This window comes from Crocodylus porosus, unplaced genomic scaffold, assembly GCF_001723895.1.
Source record: "Crocodylus porosus isolate Cpor-Errol unplaced genomic scaffold, CroPor_comp1, whole genome shotgun sequence".
In the NCBI taxonomy this organism is placed as follows: Eukaryota; Metazoa; Chordata; order Crocodylia; family Crocodylidae; genus Crocodylus; species Crocodylus porosus.
Genome location: NW_017728947.1, coordinates 110,083,896 through 110,108,760, shown reverse-complemented (window position 1 = coordinate 110,108,760; position 24,865 = coordinate 110,083,896). Strand labels below are relative to the sequence as shown.

Sequence of the window (24,865 nt, the reverse complement as noted above, 5' to 3'; positions counted from 1 at the left end):
AGGGCGGCTAGGGTTTGGAACCAACTTCCAAGAGAAGTGGTGCAGGCTCCTACCCTGGGGGTTTTTAAGAGGAGCTTAGATGAACACCTTGCTGGAGTCGTTTGACCCCAGTACTCTTTCCTGCCATGGCAGGGGGTCGGACTAGATGATCTACTTGGGTCCCTTCCAACCCTAGAAACTATGAAACTAAGGTTTTTTGCACCCTACATACAACTTTGAGGCTTAACTCTAAGGCTGCAAAATGCTGTATATCTGATCTGATGTGGTATGAAAATTGACTAGAAACACTGAAGCACAAAACTTTACTTGCCTAATAACATTGATTTTTAAATTATTTTAAACGCTAGAGCAATATTGCACATACTATGCTTGTTTATCCCACTGGGGAGGTGTTTTGTGGATCTTTCTTCTATTTCAGCTGACAGAGGCCAGGAGCCAGTTACAGCTCCCTGCTAGGCAAACCTAGCCCTTCAGTTCAAGCTGTAGCAGCTCATTCTCTTCATCCTGGGAGTCTCCAGTTCAGTCCCCAGTCTGTTGTCCCAAACGGTAGTTGTAACTAGAGGTGCACTGATACATCAGTCCATATCGTATTGGCACTGATGAAAGGAAAATTGACATTATCAGCAATTGACCTTTTTTTGGCTGATGTGGCTAATAATGTCACCGATTTTTTTTTTTTTTTAAATGCCTTGTGCCTCTTTTAAGCTACTAGCTCTCATTTGGTGGTATCAGTGGCTCAACTACTGACTCAAGTCTGTGTGCTTTCTTTTTGGAAAGCACACGCTCTGTTTTTGATGCTGGAAACAGTCATGTATTAGATTACATGAAGGTCTGATCTACTTAGAAATGTTGTACTAGAAAAATGTACTGTATGACGTGTATAGCCCTGTGTTTGAAATATCACACCACAGATTTAAAAAAACATTCATTTTTGTATTTCCACTAGATTTATGAAAAGCAGAACTTTTGGCTGCATGCTTCTCTCTGATATTAAGCCAGGCAACAAATGCAATGTCAACATAAAATGCATAGTTCTTCTACAGTAAAGTCCGTTCAGTAATGATGCCTGTATGTTTAAAAGGATTTGGAATGTACAAGGAAAAGCTGTGAGAAGAGATAATGGGGAAGAGGGGCAACCCCTTTTCCAGCTGGAGGGACAAGGTTTTTTTGGGGTAAATCTGATAGCTTTTATTAGACCAACTCAGATAGCTGGAAAAACTCTTCTTTGCAACCTTTTTGGGTGTAAATGCCCTTCATCAGACTGGGGAAGCCTCTGCAGTTGATGAACACTTTTCCTGGATGAAATGAATAGTTTTGGTGGATATATTGTCACTTTCCGTGAGTAATTTGGATTACAACTCAACGTGTATAACCTATGAGAGGGGAAACCAGATGCAAGGGACAACTATGACTGTCACACTTAAGATATGACTATGCAACTTTAGAGCCATCAGGGTTGGGGTGGAGGTGTGTTGCAGTGCTGTGCCTCTGGCATTCCCCTCCTCCCCACACTGTACAGATGCCCTTGCTTAGCAGCAGACTTCCTGGGACCCTTGAGATGGGCAGGAGGTAGAAGCCAGAGGAGGGAGGGAGAGTCCAGAGACCCCCAGGGGAAGCAGCAGTTGGAGCAGTGGGGGAATTGGTACATGGGTGGGAGCCTGTGGGCTGCAAATTGGACAGCCCTAACTAAACAGATGTACACTCCATCTTGGTCTGTAGTCTTTGAGGCATTTAGGAGCTGTTCTGCTCCTGAAGCTTGCCAGGTTGAATCACTAAAATGTGCATGGAACAGGCTATGCTGAGACCTTCGCCCAAATAGTTGTAAACTGTAGCATGTAGATATCTGTTGCCAGCTTCTTCCTTCCTATCCCTCTTTTTATCAAGGAGCCATCATCTAGCAGAAACAAGAACTTAACCCTGGGTAGTGGGAAAGACTAATGCAAAACACAGTCCAATAAACTGACTTTTAGGCTCTCTGTCCTGCTAAAAGTTCAGAAGTCTCTTTGTGCATCTCTCTCTACCCCACCTTTTGTCAAATGTTTTGCTAAAGTCAAGGAGTATCAGACACTGCTCTCTTCTCATCCATGAAGCCCATCACTTTCTCATAGGAGGAGATCAGGTAGGTCAGGCATGACTTGCTATAGATCAGGATGTCAAATTTGCCCTGGTCTGGATCCAGATGGAGGGGGGGGCTCCTCCCAGGATGGATCCATAGGGCCAGTGGAAGAAGTGGTGATCCAGGGGACTGGTGAGGCGTCCGGTAAGGGCAGGAGCAGTGGCAGAGGTCTGGGTAACAGAGCGGGGAGAATCTGGCAGTGGTGGGGTCTCGCAAGTGCAGGGCAAGCAAGGTCTTCATCTGCACAGCTCTTGCACGTCCATTTCTGCTGGTCGCCATTCAGGGATTCTGAATTCTGCAGCAGCCTTGCCCCTAGGTTCTGTTAGTTTTGCAGGCTGGATGGCAGGGCTCTTCTGGTCCTATTTGGCCTCCAGGCCATATGTTTGTGACAGCCCTACTGTCCCCATATGTTTGGCAGCCCTACTGGTGCTGCCTGTTCCTTGGTCTTCTCCAGGTGCCTAGAAATAGATGCTTTAATGATCTGTTCTGTGATCTGTCGGGGTACTGAGATCAGACTGACCAGTCTGTAGTTGCACTTTCATAAAGATGGGCACTACATTTGCCCTTTTCTAGTCATCCACGACCTCGCCCAATCTCCCTGAATGCTCAAAAATGATAGCTAGTGGCTGTGTCTACATGAGACGCTGACTGCACAGTTGTTACTATGCAGTCATTTAGTACTTGTAGACGCAGGTACTAAATATCACTGAACAGCTTTTAGGTGATGTTGACAGCAGCGAATCATAACTACTGCTCAGTAGTGTTGCGACGAACTTTGTGCCATGTGACAGTACTGAGCCACAGTAACAAGCTACCATTCAGTCAGTGTCTCATGTAGATGCGGCTTGTGGCTCTGAAGTTGCCTCGGCTAATTCCTTGAGTATCCTAGGGTGCATCCCATCTGGCCCTGCTGACATAAGCAGGCAGTTTCTCTAAGCAACCCTTAACCTGTTCTTCTACTACTGCTAGGCTGCTTATCTCCTCCCTTACCTTTGCTGTCATTTTGCATTTCTCATCTGGTAGCTGCTTTATGTGGGAAGACTGAAGGAAAAAAGTCATTAAATACTTCAGCCTTCTCTGCATTACCAGTTACTAGATTGCCTTCTGCATTCAGGAAGTGTTCTCCATTTTCTTTCATCTCCCTCTTGCTTCTGACATATCTGTATAATGTTTTATCATTGCTTTCTATATCTGTGGCTAGTTGCATCTCGCTTCTTGCCTTGACCCTCCTGACATGTGTTTGCCCCCTGTGTGCCTCTGCAATACTCTGACTTACTTTTTGTAAGATCCCATTTAGAGTTTTCAGCTTGCTGAAGAGCTCAGTTTAGCCAGTTCAGCCTCCTCCTGTGCTGCTTTTGCATCAGCATAGCTTGCTCCTCCATCCATAATCTGGCCTCCAAGGTACATCCAGTCTCCTGGACCTATTTTTCCCTTTCAGACATGCCTTCCATGGGATTCAGTGCACCAATTCTCCAAGTTTGTCATCTTTTATGAAGTCCAGTGTCTCTGTTCTGATGCTCTTTCCTTCCCTGAGGATCTTGAACTTTCATTTCATGGTTGTTGTCATCAAAGTTACCTTCCACCTTCATATTTTAGAAACAATTCTTCCCTATTTCTGTATAACAAACATAGCTATTGGAGGAAAGAGACCTTCCTGTAGCAGGCAGTGATTAATTATCCTTCAGGTCTTTCAAACTGCTTGAAAATCCCTATCTATCCTAATATAGGGAGTGCAACATCATTTAAGATGCCCTTGGCACCTGGCATGATCCAGAAGGCAGGCAGCTGAGTTTTTAAGTGTCTAATCCTTTAAGTATTGTGCAGTCATTCTCAAGTGTGGGGCAGATAAACGGTGCCATCTGAAGGCTGCAGAGTCACGGAGTACTTTGTCTTGGCTGTCAGCTGAAAGATAAAGTGACAGGTCTCCTACCAGTCACAGAGGAGGAAATGTAACTTCAGCAACCAAAATCAGCGTCTGGAAACAGCGGTCCAAATCCTTGTTCCCTCTGCATGCCTCAGTTTTTTGGCACCCTGGTTTTGATTGCAGTATTGCCCAGCATGCTCAGTAATGCTGCATTGTTTCCATGCGGCCTCCTAGGTGTACACAGAGGGGTGGCAGGTCCCAGAATTGTACCTGAGCAAAAATCATGGCTGGTGGAAGGAGGAGAAGGTCTCTTCTTGGGCCAGTGGCATACTGGTTAGGGGATTATGCCTGGGGTAAGAGGGGTTATAAGCTTCCCACTGCCCAGAGGGGGTTTGAACCTGCTTCTCAGCCAAGAACTGGAGCCACTGGGTTATGGACAGGCAGTGTCAGTCTTGTCTCCAGCCCTTCTCTCGAAGCTGACCCACTGGGCAGCCCAGAGAGGAAGATATGTGGGGTCAGGAGGAAGTGAATTGGTGTTGCCCTAGAAGGGAAGAACATGGGATCTGGGCCTCTTCCTTCTGGGGCAGGAACTTTTCCCAGTGCATATAAGATGCAGTGAGCTGGCTTCAAGGAGAGAGCTGGGCAGTGCCTGGCACAGGCTGTGGCTAGGGCACTTTGGGAAGCAGGAGATGCAGGTTGAAATCCCATCTGGGTGAGCTAAGCCCAGAACCCAGGTCACCCACTCCTTGGGCAAGTCCCTCGCCGCAGGGCTGAAAGGTGGGAGGGCTCTTTGTTCTCTTCCCCTAGTTGGCAGGCCCATGTGGAGGGTGGGTCTGTTTTGCCACAGGATGAAATAGGCTCCCAATGGCGTCAGTGCCAAAAACTGCAGTTCAGCAGCGACTTAAGTTTGGCTGCGTTTCATGAAATAGGATTTAGCCCAGCATGTCCAGGAGAACTCCCAAGCTCCTAAGTTACCAGGACTGCGGGAAAGCAGGTTTGTCAGAGGCCCCATGTCACAGTAAATATGTTGGTTGGGGCTAACTCAGTGTTTTCTACTATTCTCCCTTGCCTGCTTGGGGTTAACTTCAGCCAGCTGTTTTTCATTCCACTGCTGAATTTTTGCGTGGCTGTCTCACCCCTGAGCCAGCAATTTGTTGATGGCTTTTTTTTTTTTTTTGTCCAAGTGGGGAATGAAGCTTTCTGCTGTCTATGCATCGATATAGGAGACCTTGCTCTATCATCTATGGGGCCAGTAGCACTTGCCATAAAGGTTCTCTAATGCAGCTCATTAACCCACAGTGTAAAATGCTAGGCACTGCATAACTTGAAATGCAGGTTACAATTTTTCCATGCCTGGTGTCTCCCTCAGGCTGGCTTTCTTTTTCCCCCCCTTCCCTGCTCTGGAAAATATTCGGCTTTAAACTTTTACACTCCTACTAGAGAAGAAAATATGTGCTTTGCCCATGTCAGAAATAAGAAAACTTTTGATGCCTTTTTTCTGTGGAGCAGCTCTGCTTACCCCACACTTTGGAGGAGAAGCTTGGTATGTAGCAATAGGTGGGGAGGGCCTGTGTCTTATTCAAACTTGGCTAATAGAGTTTGAAAAATTGTAGTGTGCACATGCTCAGGAGGGATTTCTTAGTCTGGCAGCCAAAAATATGTGAAGATCCCACCCTTGCTAAACAGCTGCAGCTGTAGCTGTGGGCTGCTGGCTGGAAGGCTGGGTGCCAGACCTGACCTATGCTCCTACTGACACTTCCCCCATATCCCTAGCCAGCCAGCCTCAGCTGCAGAGGGGAAGGAAGACGTATGAAGAAACTAGAGCTGGACCTGCTGGGGTGGGGTGGAAAGCTGGAACTAGGAGTTGTGCTCACAGGGGGAGAGGGGACAAAAAGCAGGGGTGTGGATGGGTTTGGCACTAGAGACCAGAGGTTTTTTGGAGTGAGAACTGGATAAAAAGCCAAGCAGGGCAACTGAGATTAGCTGAAAGAAAAAACTGGGAAGGGGTGAAAAGCTTATGATGTGGGGCAAGGAACTGGAGGTGAGGATGTGGGAGACTGGGTCATGTGGGGAAAGGGGTAGAAGAGCCTGTGCCCACTAGTGCCCATTCCAGATGTGGAAAGAACCCAGGAGTTGGGCCTCACCATTTCCCTGCTCTCAGTAATGAATTATTAAAGCCACTGGCAGAGTCTCTGCTCTTCTTTCCAGTGCTGGCCCACATGGAAGATGACAAGCTATTATTGCTTCAGGCTCTTCTGTTGGCCCGTGTGTGTGTGGTGCATCTAACAGTATGTGATTATGCAGCTAAAGGTCATCATCCTGCACACATGCCAGTAGGTGACTTAATTGTGGCATTTCCTTATTTTGAAGCATTTGATTTGGTATCTTCGTAGTGTTCTCCTAATGAAGATTGTTTTTGGAGCTGGGGTTTTTGTTTGTTTGTTTTTTGGATGCAAGATGACATGGAGCCCCTGATAAGTGGTCTCTGAGCAGAGGAGGTGTCCTTATTTCCTGAATGCAGTCCCAAATGAAGGATCTCTTCACCTTGAGTGTGTTTTTGTTTTGAAACTTCTATTATGACATCAGAGCAGAATAATGGCACAGCGTGGCCAATAATATCAATATCCAGTCAGATGTAGGAACAGACGGCCTTCTCTTAATAGATAAGGGCAGGTCATCCATCAGTATAAAAATGGCACTCCATTCCATGGCCTGGTGATAAATGTGTGCCCCAAGATCTGGGTACTTGTGGCTGTAACTGGAGATGAACCAAGTCTCTCTCAGTCACTCGCTCACTCACAGACGTGTGCACGCACGTGTGTGTGTGTGCGTGCACGCCCAAAAAAAAAAGTTTGCTCAGAAAATGGAGGTTGGCTGCCAAGCTGGGTTAGTTAGCTTATTTGGTATGGGCTATCTCATTGCATCCTCCTGGGTAGGTGGTAGAAGTTGTTCTGCTTAATGCCATGAAAGGTATGGGCCCGAGTTGTGCATTGGGGCTCAGATCTTAGTACTTCAAGGGTGTCTTTCCTAGATTTTCTAAGTTTCTGTCCTGTAGCTTTGTTTGCTGAGAGGGATGAGGTAGAACACCCTAAGTAGCTCCACATTGAAAAGAACTGTTGAAAGAACAATAACTTGGCACAGTTATTTGATGAAAATCTAAGAAATGTAAAGTCCACATTGCATGTGCAGTCCTTTCTTGCCCTCTACATATGAGCTGTAACTAGGGGTGACTATACATTCCTCTTTGCCCAAAATGGTCCTGGATTTCAAAGGCCAGTCTTTGCCAGATGTTGAAATTTTTAAAATGAGTCCTGGAATTGCTGAGGCCTAGGGCACAGTCTGGCAGGGAAGTAGAGCAGCATGGTGCACTAGGCAGCTCTGCCTCCGCGCCAGACCGCACCTGTGCCCCTGCCCACCGGCCTCTGCCACTGCCTGCAGCAGCAGCACCACTGACTTCGGGGAGCCGGGGGGAAAAGGGGCAGTGTCCCAGATGTCCCCAACTTCTTCCTAGTCACCCTAGCTGTAACAGAATTCACTTATACTGTAATTCTAACATGACACCTCATCTTACTTTAAAGACTAATAATAGCCTGGATTAATATTGGATTTATTGTGCCTCTGATCTGCATATTGGGGCATTGGTGCAAAGTACTTGGAAGGTGGATTTAAAAATCATATTTAGGGAGGAAGGTTTGCATATTTTGGTCTTGCCTAACTTCTGATTCTTCTGCAGACCTCAGCAGGGTAGGATTGTCTTAATCTACTTGCAAGAGAAAGCAAAGGAAGGAAATGCTCTCCTCCAGCTTGGTTAAAGAGTCAGAGGCCACGTCTTCACAGGCAGCTCATCTCTGGGTGGAGTTCATTTGGTGGGGGACAACTACTGTTCATTAACTGCATTGTCAAAAAAAATCTTAGTGGAGATGAGGCATTTCTGCTTTACTTTTGAAGCCAAGTATAGAGCTGACTGCACAGAGGTGTCTTGCAGTAAATGCTGCAAAGGTTTGTCTCTGTTTAGAGCTTTATAGGAAATAACTGATTTTCATGACCATTTGCTGGCTGTACAACCCAATAGAAACCAGAAAGAACCCTTGCCACTGAAGTCTAAGGCCTGACACAACCACTCTTTTTCTCTCTTCAGTTTCCCAAAAATTCAAGTCCTTTGAGCTAGGTGAGTTCCTCTGATATATGCCTGGCTTATCGGAGGCAAACACTCCTTGCAAGTGTATTTACTCAGTTCTTGCTGGTTATCATACCAGGCAACCCACCCAGTCCACAGTGACTTTTGTGAAGGCCATCTGTCGCGTGTTGTTCCACCATCCCAGTTAAACTGGTTTTATGAAGCTCTTTGGTGAACTTTACAAAGGACATCCATTCTGTGGTGGACTTCCACATTTATAGTGGCAAGATGCACGTTTTTGTCCCCAATATCGATCCTTCTTTCTGAAAACTTCTCCTATTTTATGGAAGATCAGCTATTAGCAGATAATAGAGCTTCTGTCATGGTTGAAAATGGACAGACCCTCAATAAACAATAAAATGGTCAGTGCTCCCTACCAAAGGCTTTTTGAATGGTTAAACTGCCTCTTCTTTTGGGCATACCGCTTCCAGTCAGCTAGGTTTAACTTGTGTACTGTGAATCAGATGGTCAGCTGCTGTTAGTCAGAACAGCTCCAGGGAAACCAATACCAGTTGAGGTTGTCTTGACATGGGGAAGAAAAAGAATGTCAGCGTTTACCAAACTCCTGCAGTATCAGACTGGAGACCATGTATAAGCGATGTTTCGGGATGTTTTGAGTGAAACCAAGTGCTGTGAGTAAAGTTCTGGTCTTTAATCTGTGTAAAGCACAGTGTTCAGCTATAAACAAGGGCGGAAACCATACTTAAAAAGTGTCTTGGGCTTTAACATTCTTATCTATACTATCCAGTGCTGAGTATAAATGGAGGGTGGAAGTAGAGTTAAAAACACTTTTACAGTCCTGATAATTTTGTGGGAGTTTTGTTCCATAGATGCAGTTCATACAAAAACCCGTGTCGGACCCCCTTGTTTGGTTTTGCATGTTGAGTTCAGGATGGCCTTTATCAGACTTTCGTCAGATAAGATGGTTGGAGTCTTGGGAAACAGAAATCTAGGACCTCTTCTCATTGCTCCCTCGCATAAGATTGTGTAGCAAATCCTTATCCCTGCTATTGGGGGAATTATGTTAGTAAGACTTGCTGAAGTCTTATTGGGAATATGATCCTACTGTTTGAAAGGCTACTTTTGTTAAGAGATTGAAGTTCTTCCAAAAGGGTTGTATATTCAACTTTCTCTATACAGGAAGCTGCAAAATGCTGTGGCAAGAAGCACTTCCTAAACTGTAAATAAGGATTACATGTGAAATCTGTAACTAAAAATGGCATTTGAGTTGCCTCCCATGACTCCCTTGCAACCTATTAAGAGGCAGGAGAGTACAGGCTCAACACTGAATCCTAAGGCAGTGTCCATTCCTTGTTGCCAGCCAAATGACCCCAAAAGACACCTTCTTAATTATCTTTCTAATAACATTTCTTGGACAGGAACTGCAATGCAATGTATTATAATGCAGTGATACAGACATAGTATATAGCATCAGTACAAAATAACTGATGCACCTGGGACTAGATTTTTATTAGAAATAGACCTACCGGTATCTGTCATCCTTTCTCCAAGGTATGGTCACCTCTATAACCACAGCAGCATTGGGCACCTATACATTAGGGCTGTGTGAAGCTTCAGTCCTCTGATTCGATTCGGTAGCTGAATCTCTGAATCAAATCAGAGGACCCTTTTAATCTCTCTGAATCAATTCAGACATGGAAATGGCTTTAAATGTGTGGGGTTTTTTGTTTTTGTTTTGTTTTGTTTTTTTCTACGTGCCTCTAGGTAGCACAAGCTCATGAGTGCTGTGATGCTGGGGTCCATCAAGCATCCCAAAAAAGTGTGGGGGGAGAGGGGTTCCCAGTGCACTCGGCAGCAGACCCGGAAGTAGACCAGAAGCACTTCCAGTGCATCATTTACTTCAAAGAGGATCTCTTTTAGCCTCATCTCTTCCCATATAGTACCTTTGCTATTAGAACAGTTATACCATCCTACTCTTCTCCCATGCTTATATAGTAAATTAAACCACTTTTAAAAGAGCAATGCTTGTTCAGGAAAACAATTCATTTGGGCTAAAACGCACAGGTTGTCACAACTGCTGCTTGGTTCCCCTTACACTAAACCCTGCACTATCTGCAATGGTTCCTCGGGGGGGTGTCCTTCTAGATTTTTAAACTACCCAAAACAATTAGGGAAGCGGGGCCTAGGGATATCTCTTTAAAAATTCTACAAGGGATATCAAGGGTATTGTTCTCACTTTATATGTATAGCTTTTAACATAATTTGTTTTATGCAATTACTTTATTTTAAAAGATGCTTGGCTTTTATTCCTGTTCCTTTCTGTGAAATGAAAGGGGAAAAGGTGAGAAGGCACACTTAACTACACTGTAAGCCAGTGGCTCCACATTCAGGGAAGTTTTTGGAGGGGTGCCTGGAGTCTAAAAAGGTTGAGAATCACTGCTTTAGACTAACTGAGGCAGGGAGGCTGAGCTGTCATAGGCAATTACCTACTTGGCATTCGTTGCTTATGAAAAAATATGGCTCTGACACAGTCTCTGAGGTGCCAGCCTGCCTTGTCTTCTGCCTGGCTTCAGACTAATATGGCTAACTACCTTTTTCAAGCACTTTGTCATAGCCAACTGTCCTGTATTATGCTGTTTTAAGCTTTCTTGCTGCAGGGTTATACCACAATAGTTAATGGTTAACACCATTATGACTGTAACTCGGTGGGTTTGGGGTTTTTTTTCATTTTAAACACTGCTTAAAAATTAACCATTAAGCTTTTCTGAGTAAGAACACTTGTACTAAAGCAAATGAGGTGTTGCATACCTGAACTGCAAAACTTTTCTTTTTTTTTTTTTTAGTCCAAGTTCTTTATAGAAAGCAAAACCCAGTAGATCGAAGCACTTGGCATTGATACAGTACCTCAATATTGGCAGACTATTGCCTTGCCTCAGCTGGCTTTCATTGTGGAAGGCATGCCTCCTGAACAGGCCCCGGGAATTGATTTTAAGTAGCTTTTGAGATGGGAGCTATGATCAGTAGGACAGAAATGGGATTCATTTGCAGTAGCGAAGGGGTGGAAAACAGAAGTGCATCCATGTTGGGAGGACAAATGTAATGTCCTTTCCCCTTCAAATAGTGTTAATTAGACTTTAAAAAGTGGTGTGCTGTAGAATGAATTGTGTACCCATTATAGCTAATAAAAGGAGTTTTTTGAGCTGGGGCATATTGGGATTACATATCATAAAGAACATTATGGTGCAGCCTTTAGATTTGTGAGTGGGAGGGAGCAGTGGTGAAGGTGTCTTGCTACAGCTCCAGGAGCATTCATTGAAACTCTGCTCTGCCTTCCTGCCAAAGGCTGTTCCCAGTCAACCCAGCAAGCAAGGACCTGGTCACTTGGGCTGGGACATTTTGCTGGGGCTGGATGTGGTACTAGTCAACAGTCCTTTGTATGCTATTGGCTACAGAAACTAGCATGCCTTAGCCATCTGTGCTGGCTCGATGGGCCACTAATGGCCCATCTAAACATTGCTGTACAGGGACGTGGCTATAGCACCATGCTTTAGTACTTTCTTTTGGAAGTACTAAAGCAGGGTGCAGTACAGGTGATGTACTGTGCAGTGTGTGGTTGGATTTCACTGCTATGTTGTCATAGTGCCACTATACTGGGAGAGCACACTGCTGCGGTAACATAGCTGATGATCATGTTTAGGCCCACATGATCACTATATCACTGTAGCGTGCTGTACAGCAATGTAGCACAACGCTATGGCAATGTGTAGATACTTCCTAAGTATAGGAAGAGTTTCAATCAGTGTGTGCAAAAGGGCAAAATCTTAAGGTTGTGTGTACTCTTTTAAGCGCTTCTCTCTGTAACTTGAACATAGGGCTGTAATTTGAAAAAAGACTATTGCAATGTTCCGTGTTTGGGGGGGGGTTGGTAATTTTAAAGTTTATTCATTTTTGTGCAGTCTGCTCACAGTTAATTTACTGGGGAGCTTCAGTGGGTTTGAACAGTTGCAACTCGAACCCAGTAAACACACCTGTCTGAAGGTGTAACCCAGCTCATGGGTCTACTTCTGCTGCATTGACCCTCCAGACAAGAATTGGTTTGCTGTTTTCAGATGATCCCTTTCCAGAATGGGATCGCACTTCTGTTTCAAAGAAGCCCCTGTTAGTGAAACTGGGACAATTTAACTCGAGTCTTTACCTGTGTAATATCTGTGTGGCTAAAAACTATTGCATTGTCCTGTTCAGTGCCTGCTCGTAGAGATGCCAGGGAGCGTCTGTCAGGTCCTGAGTGGTGGAGTCCTGTATCCACCAACACCAAACAGTTGCTAGCAGCACATGACAGATGTGAATCAGTGTCTAATGTGCTGCTGGAAGGCACATGGATGCTGTGGGGACCAGCCTGGTATAAGAACTTCCAGAGGACAGGAGGCTGATGGCCAGCTCACGCCCAGTGGGTTTTCCTATGACTTGTGAATATCCCATTCATTCAGCAGCATCTCTGGATGCTGGAATATTTCTGAAAACTTGGCCTTGAAGGCCGGATTCTGGTGCTCCTTTACGTGACCTAGTAAAACTCCTCTCATTGACTTCAGTAGCTGAGGAGTAAGCAACTGAACGGTGCAGGGCTCCTGGCTGCATCAGATTCAGACTGAGGCAGGTAAACTCCCACCCTACCTACATTGAGTAGCCTCCTTTGGCCAGTTTTTTTTTTTGTCTCTATAGATATGAAAAGAGGATCCAGGATTAGGAAGAAATTATTAGCCTGAAGTGTCCAGCTGGCCTTTTCTTCCGTTCTGTGCTGTCACTTGTAGAGCCTGCCTTTTGATGTTTCCAAGAGCTTTTTTTGCTGCTTGCTTCTGAGTTCACTCTTGTCCTTGGAAGCCGTTCATGAATAGACCTGCCCAAAACAGGTTCCTAGAGGCAAGTTTTGTTATCGGGTACAAAAATATTGATGTTTAGCCCCAGTGGCCTTTGAACATCCTGTTCAAACTATAAAGAAAACAGGACAAATGTCACAGCTGCTTTGGACACCCCCCCCCCCACTCCCTTTTTTTCACCCCCACCATAACTGTTATAGAAAAATTCAGCAGCTTATCCTAAACCTCAAACATTGTTTTTGTGAATGTCTAGCCCCTGAGTTTATTCTGTTGTGGGTTTTTTCTAATTTTTTTGCCAGAAAAAGAGCTGCCTGGCAAGGTTGTCTGGGTGACCGGAGCCTCAAGTGGAATCGGAGAGGAGTTGGCCTACCAGCTAGCAAAGATAGGAGCTCTGTTGGCTTTGTCTGCAAGAAGACAGGATGAACTGGAAAGGGTGAAGAAGAGGTGTCTGGGTATGTATTCTTTATACTCCTGATCTTTTGTGACTCCTGCCATGGTAGCGTTGCCATACCAAGGTCAATACTTGCATCAGGAATACATTCCATAATCAAATTGGAAGTGGTTTTTCTATATTGACCTCAGCAACATTCCTGCTCAGAGCAGGGAAGTTGGACTTGATGATCTGTCTAGGTCTTTTCCAGCCCTTAATTTTGACTATTTCTATGTTACAACTTGATAGCTGATCTCTAACTTGTTATATATTCCTAGGACTTTTTGTTTGTTGGGTTTTTTTGGGTGGGTGTTTTTGTTTTTTGTGTGTGTTTTTGTTTTTTTAATAAGGAAGCTTCTTCTGAAGGTGGCAGTGTTATCACAGCAGTAAATTTAGGCACACAGTAAGATCAAATCTATAACTGTTGTACAACTAGCTTTCGGGTACTTCAGCAATACCTGGTATGATTGGAAGCTAGTTGTAAGTACTGGTTCCAAAACGACTGAATATTTGACCAGTCTTACCAGGATTCTTTCTAGCCAGGTCTCTAAATCTGAGACACTGACCAGTATGAGGGGGGGAAAAACAGATGGGATTGGGAGAGAGGCCCTTTGAAGGAAAATATAGCAATTGAGCCTGATTATCTCCCCCACTCCATTCTGGCTCCTACAAGTGGTACATATAAAGAGTCTGTTCTCCCATCCTGCTGTGTGTGGTTTCTACTTCATGGCCTTCCTAGTGCCAAAAATAATTGGTTAGATCTTGCTAGAGGAGGAGCAGAATGAAATGGATTAGATTCTTGTGTGACTGCAGTGTTACCTGTAGTGTTGTGCACAGCAGGTAAGCTTTGGCATTGCTGTCAAGAACTACATTAACTTTTCATTTCTGCAAAAATAAATAAGAAATTTTTCAGGTTGGCTGTGCTTGGATTAATGGGGCCACATGACTTTTAGGAGTCTTAGCCAAATTACAGCAAAATCAGTCTCAAATGATTCTGAAGATTTCCTGTTTGTGATTAGGCAGAGAGTTTGCTCTTCTCAGCTAGCAGTTGGACATAAACATGCCTTGACTGCAGTTAATATTTGACTGATCACTTTCATTAATCAAATACCATTTAATAATCTGATGAAAATCAGTTAATTGCAGATCTGTGGAAGCAAATCTTAAACAGGCCTTTACATGTATTATGTGTAGTTTAGTTGCAAATGTTCCTACTTGTTTTTTTTATTTTTATTTTTTTCTTTTGTTCCCCTTGTACCTACCAAGGTCATTTATAACCCTTATTTTTCCTGCCATTTCTCAGTACCAGTAGTCAGTGCATTTTTTTTTTTTTTTTTTTCCCGCTCAAACCGATAAAAGGAACTCCTCTTTGGCTCTAATTTTATATTCCTTCCTATCTGTTTCCCCTCTGTGGTGGACTTTAAAAACAATACTTGTGTTGACATTTCACATGGAGTAACAGCCTGGGAATAACCAGGACTTGTTTGAAAAGGGAATCTGTAGATATGGATACCATGAGAGAGGCTCCCTGGGCCAGCAATGCCAGCTGGAAGTAGGGTCCACAAAGACACCCCATAGTCCAAAGCAGCTCTGGATTTGCGAAGCTGTCCCTCTAGTTCTGTGGTCGGTGTAGGTGGGGTGCTGAAACTGTTCTGGGCAATAATGATCTAATTGGACAGGGGATCCTTCAATCAAGTGGTTTCACAAGTGACATGTAGAACTGTACCCTTGGTTGGTATAAATCAGCAGAGCTCCTCAGACTGCCTCACTGGTCGTCTGTAGCTGAAGACTAGGTCTGCGTGGGTTTGTAAAACTACCCTGAAATGAGATTAAATATTACTCCTGAGAATCAAGAATAGTGGATTGAAGCAAAGCGAACTTGCTCCTCCCTGGCATATGTGGTACTTGCAGCTCAGTCCCAGGCAGTGAGTTGGGCAACTGCTTGCAAAATAGTATTTAAATACTATGGAGCAGCTGAGGGTGGGCTGCCTGCTTGCCAAGTGAGGGTCTGCAACAAAATAAGCTATTAGTTTGATAAAGCAGTTGGCATAAGAAGAGCCAAGAGCAACTGCAGGAGGTGGGTTGGAACCCCAAATCGGAGCAGCGCTTAATACAAACCTGAGGCTCTTTGCCAATGTGTAAACAGACTCTGTCACCCTCGGGGAAGCTTCAGTGCTGTGTTCCCCAGCCTGGCACGTGTAGTGCAGGAGTGGGTTTGTGGAGCATGCTGGAGAGCTGCATTCCCAGCAATGCTGCGGAAGTTGTGGAGGCGTAGTGTTACTTGGAACAACTTTCTTTTGAAATGGATAGCTCGGGATTATATTATATTTTGGCTCTGCACAGTGGAAGGATTGGCCAAGAGGGAACTATAGCTCTAACGAGCTGTTAAAAATCAGTGGTAAGTTCTTGCCAGTAGCCTGAGATGAGACTTAAGTTATAATAATGGGCACTTAAGAGAGAGGCAGTGTAGCTGCTGGTTTTGAATGGTCTGGCCAGAAATGCCCAGAAATATTTAACTAAGGCTCTTCTTGGCGTATATTTCTGCTTTGCTTGATCTCCTGTGGACCCTGTATATGGCACATCCTGCAGACAGACTTGCAAAAGGGGCTCCTGTTCAGGGAGTCTCCTTGGTGCCAGGTTTGCTCACCTACAGCAGATTTCTGCATGAAATGGATGAGTTCCCCATCTGTGAGCTTGCTGTCGCTGCTGGATTCTAGGCAAGCTTTGCAAATATCTCTCTTGCATGGGACTGGATGGGGCCTTCTGGGGCTTCATGCCTAACCCAAGCCTTCACTGGCAGCATCACTGTATACTCTTGTTCACAGATATATCAAGCTGGACCTTTAAAACTATATGCATTTCTTGATCCAGCCTGTTTGAGATCCTCCTTTTCTCTGATGCTTAATACTCGCCTTCTCTTTTTCAGCCTAACCTTACTCCTAACCAGTCTGTATCCAAGTCTGTCTCATGCCAGCTGGGTAGCTAGCACTTAAAACCAAAACAAAAACTCTACTGCAAAGACAATTTTTAAAGCCACACAGGCGTTTAGGCAGTAGCTGACTTGCAATCTATATTACAGATGGGTGCAAGGGATAAAATTTGGATCTGGAGCCTATATTACAGTCTTAAGTCTGTGGCTTCAGAGCGTAGTAAGCTACATTGCATTTACTGCCTATTAAGACTGTTTCCAGAGTAGCTGGTGGGCTGCAAGTTCACACCTAACCTTAGTCTACACTAGCTTCTCAATGGAGATGCACACCCATTGCTTTGTGGAACTGTTACACCTGGAATACTCCAATGCTTCCTTAAAGAGGAAATGAGTTTGGACTGCACTTACAGGGGAGGCTGCTGTAGGGAGCTGGGGAATTTGAAGTTTTAGAGGAAGTCAAAAAGAAATACTTGAGGGAGGTTGGGTACCAGAAGCTGGCTACATTTAAAGCTTGCTAGGGTGACTATGTACCTTGCTGCAGAAAGCAGTATAGACTCATGAAGGAGACCTATGGGGCAGTTAAAGAAATGTTCAGACTTGGAAATGAGGAAGAAGTTGTTGGACTAGTTGAGGAGTAGGGGGGATGGAGGAAGGAAGAGTTGCAGAGTTGGAGTCATGGAGACCTTGAGCTCCTGAGTAGAAGAACCTTGGATTCCAAATCCAGTTCTTTCTGAAAGCTACACAAAATGCCACCTTCCTATTCCACACACTCCTCCAGGTCAGATATGCTTGTAGTAACAAAATGAAATATTTGCTGTCTCTTCTTGCTCTTATTTTCTAATGCAGCCAAATGAATCATGGTCCCTAACTCTGCAATCAACAGCAGAAGTGGTCAAAGTTCTGCCTGGTTGCTCCTGCCCACACCTATTGCAGGCAGGGCAATAGCATAAGTGTTTTTAGGAATGTAGTCTAGCCCACAAACTTTCTGATGTGGAATGGAAAAACCCAGTTGGGTGCTACCAACAGTAATTTTACACTGCACAAAATGGGGGTTATTGCCTAGTGGGTTATTACTCCAAGTGCACAAACACTCTTGCAACCTTTGCCACAAATGCTACTCATGCAATTCAGGAGCCTGTACTAAGGGCATAACTGGTTCAATACTGTTTGTCCAGCACTGTGAAAACAAGGTTTAGCTCTGTCTGGATATAGGATAAATACAGATGTAATCATTAACAAATCATGTTGCAGCCCTGGACTTTTGAACTGAAGAGTGCTGTTGAGGGAAGAAAAGATCCATGCATCTGCTATGTCCAAGAAACCTGGCTGAGACTATCCAGGATCCAAATAAGATGTTAAAGGAGCATGTGGTGGTGTCTAATTCAAAACACTTCATTCTCCCATCTTAATTTGTGTTTTTTATCTTCTCAGTGTTTCCCAAGCAGCAAGGGCAACAGGTAATTATTTGGGACACCAGACTCAGTACCACACTTGGACAGGTCAGTTGTTCAAAACCACTAGAACAGCTAAACCTTGGCATGAACACATGCACTGATGGCAGCTGGCTCTGATTTAATATGCTGTTAGATTTGGAGGACTTCATAAAAGAAGGAAAACGGATATCCAATGTAATACTTCATCTTATGAGAGGGTGTTAAACCTTTTGTAAATCCCTTTCTCCAATGGTACTGTATTGGATCACCATAAAAATATATTGTCAACAGAAAAGGTGACTTGACAGCAAATGAAGGCCTGGCAATGGAAGATGGCCAGGTCCAGCTGATGGAACTGCATAGACTAGTAGGTCCATCCTGAGGTCTCTGAGCTGGCCTGGAAAAAAAACTTTGGCCAGGTCTACACTAAATCCTTCAGCTGCCAAACTGCATGGCTTGAAGTGTTTGCCTGCTTGTCATACTTGGCATGGATGTGACACTTTCACCACTGAGGTCCCTTTTTGTTGGAACCACCTTCTTAAGCAGGTTTTCTTCTTGCCCCTTAAGATAAGAAAATGCAAACTCTCACCAGTATTAAGGTTAGCCAATCAAAATCCTCATGGGGTATGGGCAGATGAGCCAATTGTATCAATATTAAAGGGTGCTGACATGAACTTAGGAGCAGTTCTGTCTTCATGGCTGTAGACACAAGTGTAGCAGAGTTAAAACCAGAGCAGTTCTGCTTCATTTGGAGGGTGTGGACACGCATAACAATATCTTGGTTAGAATTGGTTCACAATGGTCTGAAGTACAGGCAGTCCTTACACTTACGGCGGGTTATGTTCCTACAAAAGGCGCTGTAAGTCGAAACTATGCAAGTCCAATCTGTGTTTTGTTTGTGTTTTTCCCCCCATAGAAACAGTGTTATAATAGGGGGTTACATTTCTGACCAAGGGCCTGATGCCCAACTTTTTATAGAAATGACCATAAACACCGTATTTAAATCAACTATAAATGATATACAGTGTGCAGTACAAAGCTTTCTGAAGTGTACTGTGTACAAATCGATTAAACAAGGCAATACAGTAACTAATCGCATAATTTTATTTAATTGGAAGGTGAAGGAACACCTTCATCAGGGTCATGGCATTCAGAAGGGCTTCTCTGGGGAGATTTTGGGGAGACTTAGGGCCACTTGATGGCTTTTTGAGAAACTGATCCAGGGATGTTTGCTTTGCTGCCCTGCCTTTCTGGTTGTGAATTTCCCTGTGGTGCCATAAGTGCGAGGATCCAGCACCGTAAGTAATAACATGGGTATAAATGGCAGAGCACTGCAAGTGCGAATTGTTGCAAGTCAAGGACTGCCTGCACTATGGCTCTCCCACCAGGGGTGGGAGAGAGCACCCAGCCCAGCAAGCCTTGCAGTGTGGGGGAGGGGCAGTAATTGCAGCTATGTTTTGGGGAGATCGTGCTTTGAGTGACGTGGTTGGTTTTTTGTTTTGTTTTGTGTTTTTCTGTTTTTGTTTGTTTTGTTTTGTTTTCTGCTTTCCCTCCTCTGCTAAACAGGAGTTCAGCAGCCTTCAATAGCCTGCACATGGCCAATGTCTGCAGTGCGCTTCTCTGACTTGGGGGCGGGAGGGTAGTGTTTGGACCCATGCTTCTTGATTCACAGGGGCTAGGGGGACACGAAGAGAGGCTTCAGTCAAGGGAGTGAGGACGTAGCTGGCTGTTTGAGCAAGTATTGCAAAGGAGCTTGGGTTTAAAAAGGGTGGGAAAGGGCCAGTAGAGTCCTGGCCATGTATCAGAGTGGCCAGTTACAGCAGTAGGGGGTGGGGGAGGAGCAAAGCAGCGTTGGGGACCTGGAGGACCAACAAGACCCTTGTCATAACTGATGCGCACTCCTGATCAGCAGCTCCCTCTCTCCACTGAAAGCAACATAAAGGTGGGTTTGCTGGTGCCCATGCAAGCCTTGCTGCATCTGTGTTTACAGTTCACTGTGCAAAGGGTCCTCCCTTTTGTTCGTGATGGATATCTTGGAGCACTCAATGGCCTCCTGATCCTTTCCCTTCCTTCTGAGAAGGACTTGTGATTTAGTTCTGTGTTTTACAAGTGTAGACATTAAAAATACCCCTGAAACTTGCATTAAACCTACTGTCCTCACTTTCTGTCTCTCTGTTTATAGTAGTGAGTCGCTATAAAGCTCACAAGCGCATCGTGGCTGTTACATACTTGGCTTTTCCACTGTTCCTCTTAATTTTCATGACTAAAACTTTTTATTTTGTTTTTATAAATCCATTAAAGTATTGAGTTAAATCAAACTGGCTGCCTTCTGGCCATGACGGGATACATGAGGCATCCTTACTTGTTTAACTCTCAAACACGATTCTGCTGACATGCACAGATCTTATTTTAATCCTTCCTGTGCCTTGGGGAACACTTTCTGTAGTTGGATGGCAACAAACGTTCAGCTGCAGTGTCTAGACTTTGCCTAAAGCCTTGGCAAAATGCTAGCAGTGCCCACCCCATGGCAACCCAGAGTGCAATCGCAGTCTGGCCACAGCTGAACAATTAACCTGCAGTCTACATGTAAAAGATCACATTTGCACTTTGTTCTTTTGAAGGGTTTGGCTATAATCTCCACCTCAATCCTATTGCAGTGCCTAAGAAATATGCAACTTCCTAATGGAACAAAGCAGTTGCCCAGAGCCACAGCAGCCCAGCTCCGTAAAAGGATCTCATGGCTCCCCTGTTGAGAGTCGCTGGTTTGGAGAATGCAGTGCTGTAACAGTTAGCTCAAAAGCTCTCGGAGCTGAGGTGCAGCTTTTTGACTCTGCCCTTGAACAGGCATTATGATAGGGCTCCATGACCTGATACTGCTTCTTAGAAAATGAGTTCTCTGCTTAGTTCTTGTTTTGTTTTGTTTTTTAAAGCCCTGTGAGCTATGCTCATGGTGAGGAACTGGGCATCACAGCCGTTGAATCATTCACGTTGTGCTTAATCTTCAATCACCTCCTTAATTTCAGAAATCAGCAGCTTGAGTGACAAAGATATCCTTGTTCTACGCCTTGACCTGACTGAGCGAAGCTCTCATGAAGCTGCAACCAAGGCTGTTCTTCAACATTTTGGTAGAGTAAGTTGCCTGTTTGCACTGAGGTTTTCCCTGGCAAATGCTCCCACTGTTCTGCCTTCAATTTTGGTAGCAAATCAATTCATTTGACACGATCCACATTAAATGGGCAGAGAAGCACATGAGCCCTTGATCCTGCAGTGTTCACGGGGTGGATTTGATTTAAATGGGTGAATTTGACTTGAATCATTATTTAAATCACTGGCCAGGAAACTCAATTTAATTGCTTTTTTTTTTTCTACAAAAAGTGCATTCTTGTTGTTTGATATAACTTTCATTACAATATGCCTAACCACAGGGTCTCTTTTATAGCCTTGCAAGCCTGCTGCCGTGATAGGTTTTCCCTTCTACCGTACCACTCCCACACTAGATCCCAAATCAATGGAGAGGCTATACTCAGAAACTTATCCCTCAAGACTTCTGGAATAGTCTGCTTAAAATGTTTCTCTTTGGTCTCTACTGCCCCTCCTCCTTGCATTTGTTTCCACACTCCTCCTTGCTTGGATCTACTCCACCCCCAACAATCCTCTGTTCATTTAACTTCTTGAAACTGTTCTTTTAGAGAGAGGTGAGGGCTTGACTCTCTGTACGCAAACTTACAGAGACCCAATAGGGCTGATTGGGTAAGTAATCGGGTCTGTTATCTCATCTCCATATGCTGCTGTTAACAAGGATGTTATTTCTGGAGACCCAAATCCAGTTTGGGAACTGAAATGAAGCATCACAGAGATACTTCATGAGATCTAGACTGAGCACCGAGTCCCATTGGGTACAGTGGTTTTCTTTAATCTTTACTAATCTGTAGAGCAGCCTCTGGGAACCCCATAAGATTGAGCCCCAATATAGTCCATGACCTTTTGTGACTTTTCTGAGAAGGTTGCATGAAAACGGTCTCTAATAGTATGTAAAGTCTGTAATTAGAAGTTATAATCCCTATTCCAGGATGATATCTTTGAGCTCTAACCCATCTTAAATTAAAACTGTCTTTATATAGCTGAATTTTTTAAAGCTTCTTGGCAAAAAAAAACTAAAAAAAAAATATCCAATTTAAATCTTCAAATAATTGTTAATTTTTTTATCCACTGTATGGGTTCACCATTGGGTTCAGTGATATGATACACGGGTGCAAGAATGAGCTAGTGACTTCTGGCTAATGGTCTGAGAGTTCAAGGATTCAGTTGACTGTGACTCACGCTCAGTTGATTGTACAATATAGCCAATGACATAACCATTCAATTGGTTATGGTGGAATTTTTAACTCTTTGTTGAGGCCCACTGAAAATGCAACACACTTACCGTGTCATCCATTTGATGTTTTTGAATGAAAAATGCAAGTTTAAAGTTTCATGTCCTATCTCCAGCATTATCTTGTTCTAATTCCAACTGTGGTGGAAATGTAGATGAGACAAAGTTAACTGAACACACTTGTTCTTGGTGTGTAGCTGTTCTACTCCAAATGGGCAGTTCTGGGTATGAAACCAAAGGGGCAACAGCAGTCGAATCCAGTCAGTTAAGAATTGAGTGCAAAGTTTCAGGCCACAACTCCAGCCCCCCCCCTTGCCAGTTTTGCACACTTGCTACCTGTTTCTGTCTACTACAGTAATGCCCCACGTAGGCAGAAGGGTTTGCTTACAAAGATCATCATGCAGTAGGTACTGGGTGTTGGATGTTACTTGTTACAGTGGTGCTTAGAAATGGTGGGGCCAACATGTAGTTTTCCATCTGACCAGTGTTTCTCTAACAGTCTGATTGTTGCTGGTTAACATACAAGTTGCGTTCAAAATGAGCTGAACCACAGTTTAGACTTTAACCCTAATCCTGAAATGGTTTGAATGCTTGAGTGTCCTCTTTAGCAGTAAATACTGGCTCAGTGCTACAAAGCTAGAAGATGCTAAGGGCTGGGGGTGAACTGGGTCAAGTCTGCACTGCATCTGCAGATACTAGTTTCCAAAGGAAACAGGTTTGACTTGTTGCTGCTGCTTTCCCAAAGATCGATGTTTTGGTGAACAATGGAGGTCGCTCCCAGCGCTCCCTGTTTGTGGATACGAGCGTGGACGTCTACAGTGCCATTATGGAGCTTAACTACCTGGGCACCATCTCCTTAACAAAGCACGTCTTGAATCACATGATCGAAAGGAAGAAAGGGAAGATCGTCACTGTGAGCAGTGTCATGGGTATCATGGGAGCCCCCCTTGCCACCGGGTACTGTGCTAGCAAGCATGCCTTGCAGGTAAGATTAACTCCAGGAGCTTTCGTCCTGTTTGTGCATAGAGTAAGGTTGTAACTTAATGTCTGGCTCAGTGTTTGCAGCAAAAGATTTGTAATTGGCACAGACTAGCGAGACAGAGACCCTCATGAGAAGAGTTTGAGCAAGAGTTTATACTCACTGTGGGCTTTTTTTTTCTGGTCTTCAAATCTCCTTGGGTTGGTTATGTAAGAAATCACTTCTCCCATTGTCTGTACAAGCAAACACCCATCGCTGTCCTATTCTTTTCTTCTGTGGATATTGAACAGCTGACTCTGGGAATTCGTAGGAACTCGTGCACAGCTAACAAATGGACTGTTCCCTTTTATTAAAGAGAAAGTGAGGTGGCATTAAGATCCGATAGTCACAACCTAGACTTCGAAAATGACACCTCCAGTCTCCTTTTAAAGCTTCCTTTGCTTTTAGGGGATTTATTTCTCTGCTTTCCAATGCATTTTTTATATTCTTTCTCCACAACCATGAGGGAAGGAGACCGTAAAATGAAAGCTGAGTCTGTCGTAATCACTGATTCCAGGAGCTGAGGCTTCAAGGAGAACACGGTAGTCACAGAGCAGGTGTGACCCTTTGTCAAGGGGCATGATGAAATCCCCAAAATGCAAACAAGGTACAGAAGAGCCAGTTACACCCTGCCCTTACAAGGCTTTACATACCAGTGTAAAACTAAACCTTGTTGCACTGAAACCCTGGGCTGCGCAGAACTCGCAGGGTTTTGAAAGCAATGTGAACTCACACAGTGTCCATTTCTAGCGCAGGTTTTTCCTGTTTTAAATTTTGGAATCAGAATAGCAAAGTGGACACACACACTTCACAAATCCCACCCCCAACTGTTCTTAAGAGCCATGTCAGAAAAGCCCATATTCCATAATCAACCAAACTCGTGGATCCTGGTTGTGCAGGTGCAAGGGGCAGAAGAACCACACTCTGCCCTGGACCTTTTTAGGTTTGGTCACAATGAGTGCATGTTTGCCTCCCTTGCTCACTACATGCACGCAGGGTAACAGTGCTGAGCTGGGAGACGGGGGCTGGCAATCTGCGGCCAGAATGGACTCGCAGCAGGGTGGGTTAGTTGACTGTACATTTCCCTGCCTGGGGCAGCTAACCGGGCTTGCCTACCGATGGCATGGGGCTCCTACTTCCGAGCTGCAATGCAGCTCTTTGGTATCCCTCAGGCATTTTGGAGCCTTTCTCTGAGCTTTAGAGGGCTTCCAAAGGTTGAATTCTCCCTCCAGCACCTACTGAAGCGTGGGGAGTCTTCACCAGAACCCCATAAAACAGCCCTAGCATGTCCCACTGCAGTTGCCATTGGCATCTTCCTACTGAGGCCAGCTCTTAACTTGTGACCTAGAAAACCACGACACTTCATCATCAGATATATATTTCCCTAATATGCGGAAAGACAGCTTGAGTAGATGCTAGAGTGCTTTTTCTTTTTTCTCATGCTTGTTAGCTCAGATCTCAGCCAGAGGCAAAATACTCTTGCAAAATCCCCAAATGTACACGTCCCTAGTAATAATCCCAAGTAATATCAAACAAGGAATTATTTCAAATAAGAATGAGACGTCTGGTCTGGTCTGATGTACTTCAGTAAAAGAGAGACTGTGAAAGGTGCAATAGCTCCTTGAGGAATTCAAGTTTTGTCTTGCGGCAGGAGTATCTGAAGGAACTCTGAAAGCCACGAGTATCGAGAG

General features: G+C 44.4%; 2 protein-coding genes across 2 annotated transcripts in view; one reads left to right on the top strand and one right to left on the bottom strand.

Annotated features, from left to right (window-relative positions):
* Positions 1 to 24,865, top strand: part of DHRS7 (dehydrogenase/reductase 7) — a 36,267-nt gene that overhangs the window by 1,434 nt on the left and 9,968 nt on the right. Inside the window, exons 2-4 of the mRNA XM_019550923.1 lie at positions 13,292 to 13,444; positions 20,808 to 20,914; positions 22,902 to 23,141. Of these exons, the coding sequence (XP_019406468.1) occupies positions 13,292 to 13,444; positions 20,808 to 20,914; positions 22,902 to 23,141 (500 nt within the window). The remainder of the gene's footprint in view (positions 1 to 13,291; positions 13,445 to 20,807; positions 20,915 to 22,901; positions 23,142 to 24,865) is intronic.
* Positions 23,752 to 24,865, bottom strand: part of PCNX4 (pecanex homolog 4 (Drosophila)) — a 35,208-nt gene continuing 34,094 nt past the window's right edge. The window contains exon 11 of the mRNA XM_019550920.1: positions 23,752 to 23,791. The gene's annotated coding sequence lies outside the window, so the exon portion shown is untranslated. The remainder of the gene's footprint in view (positions 23,792 to 24,865) is intronic.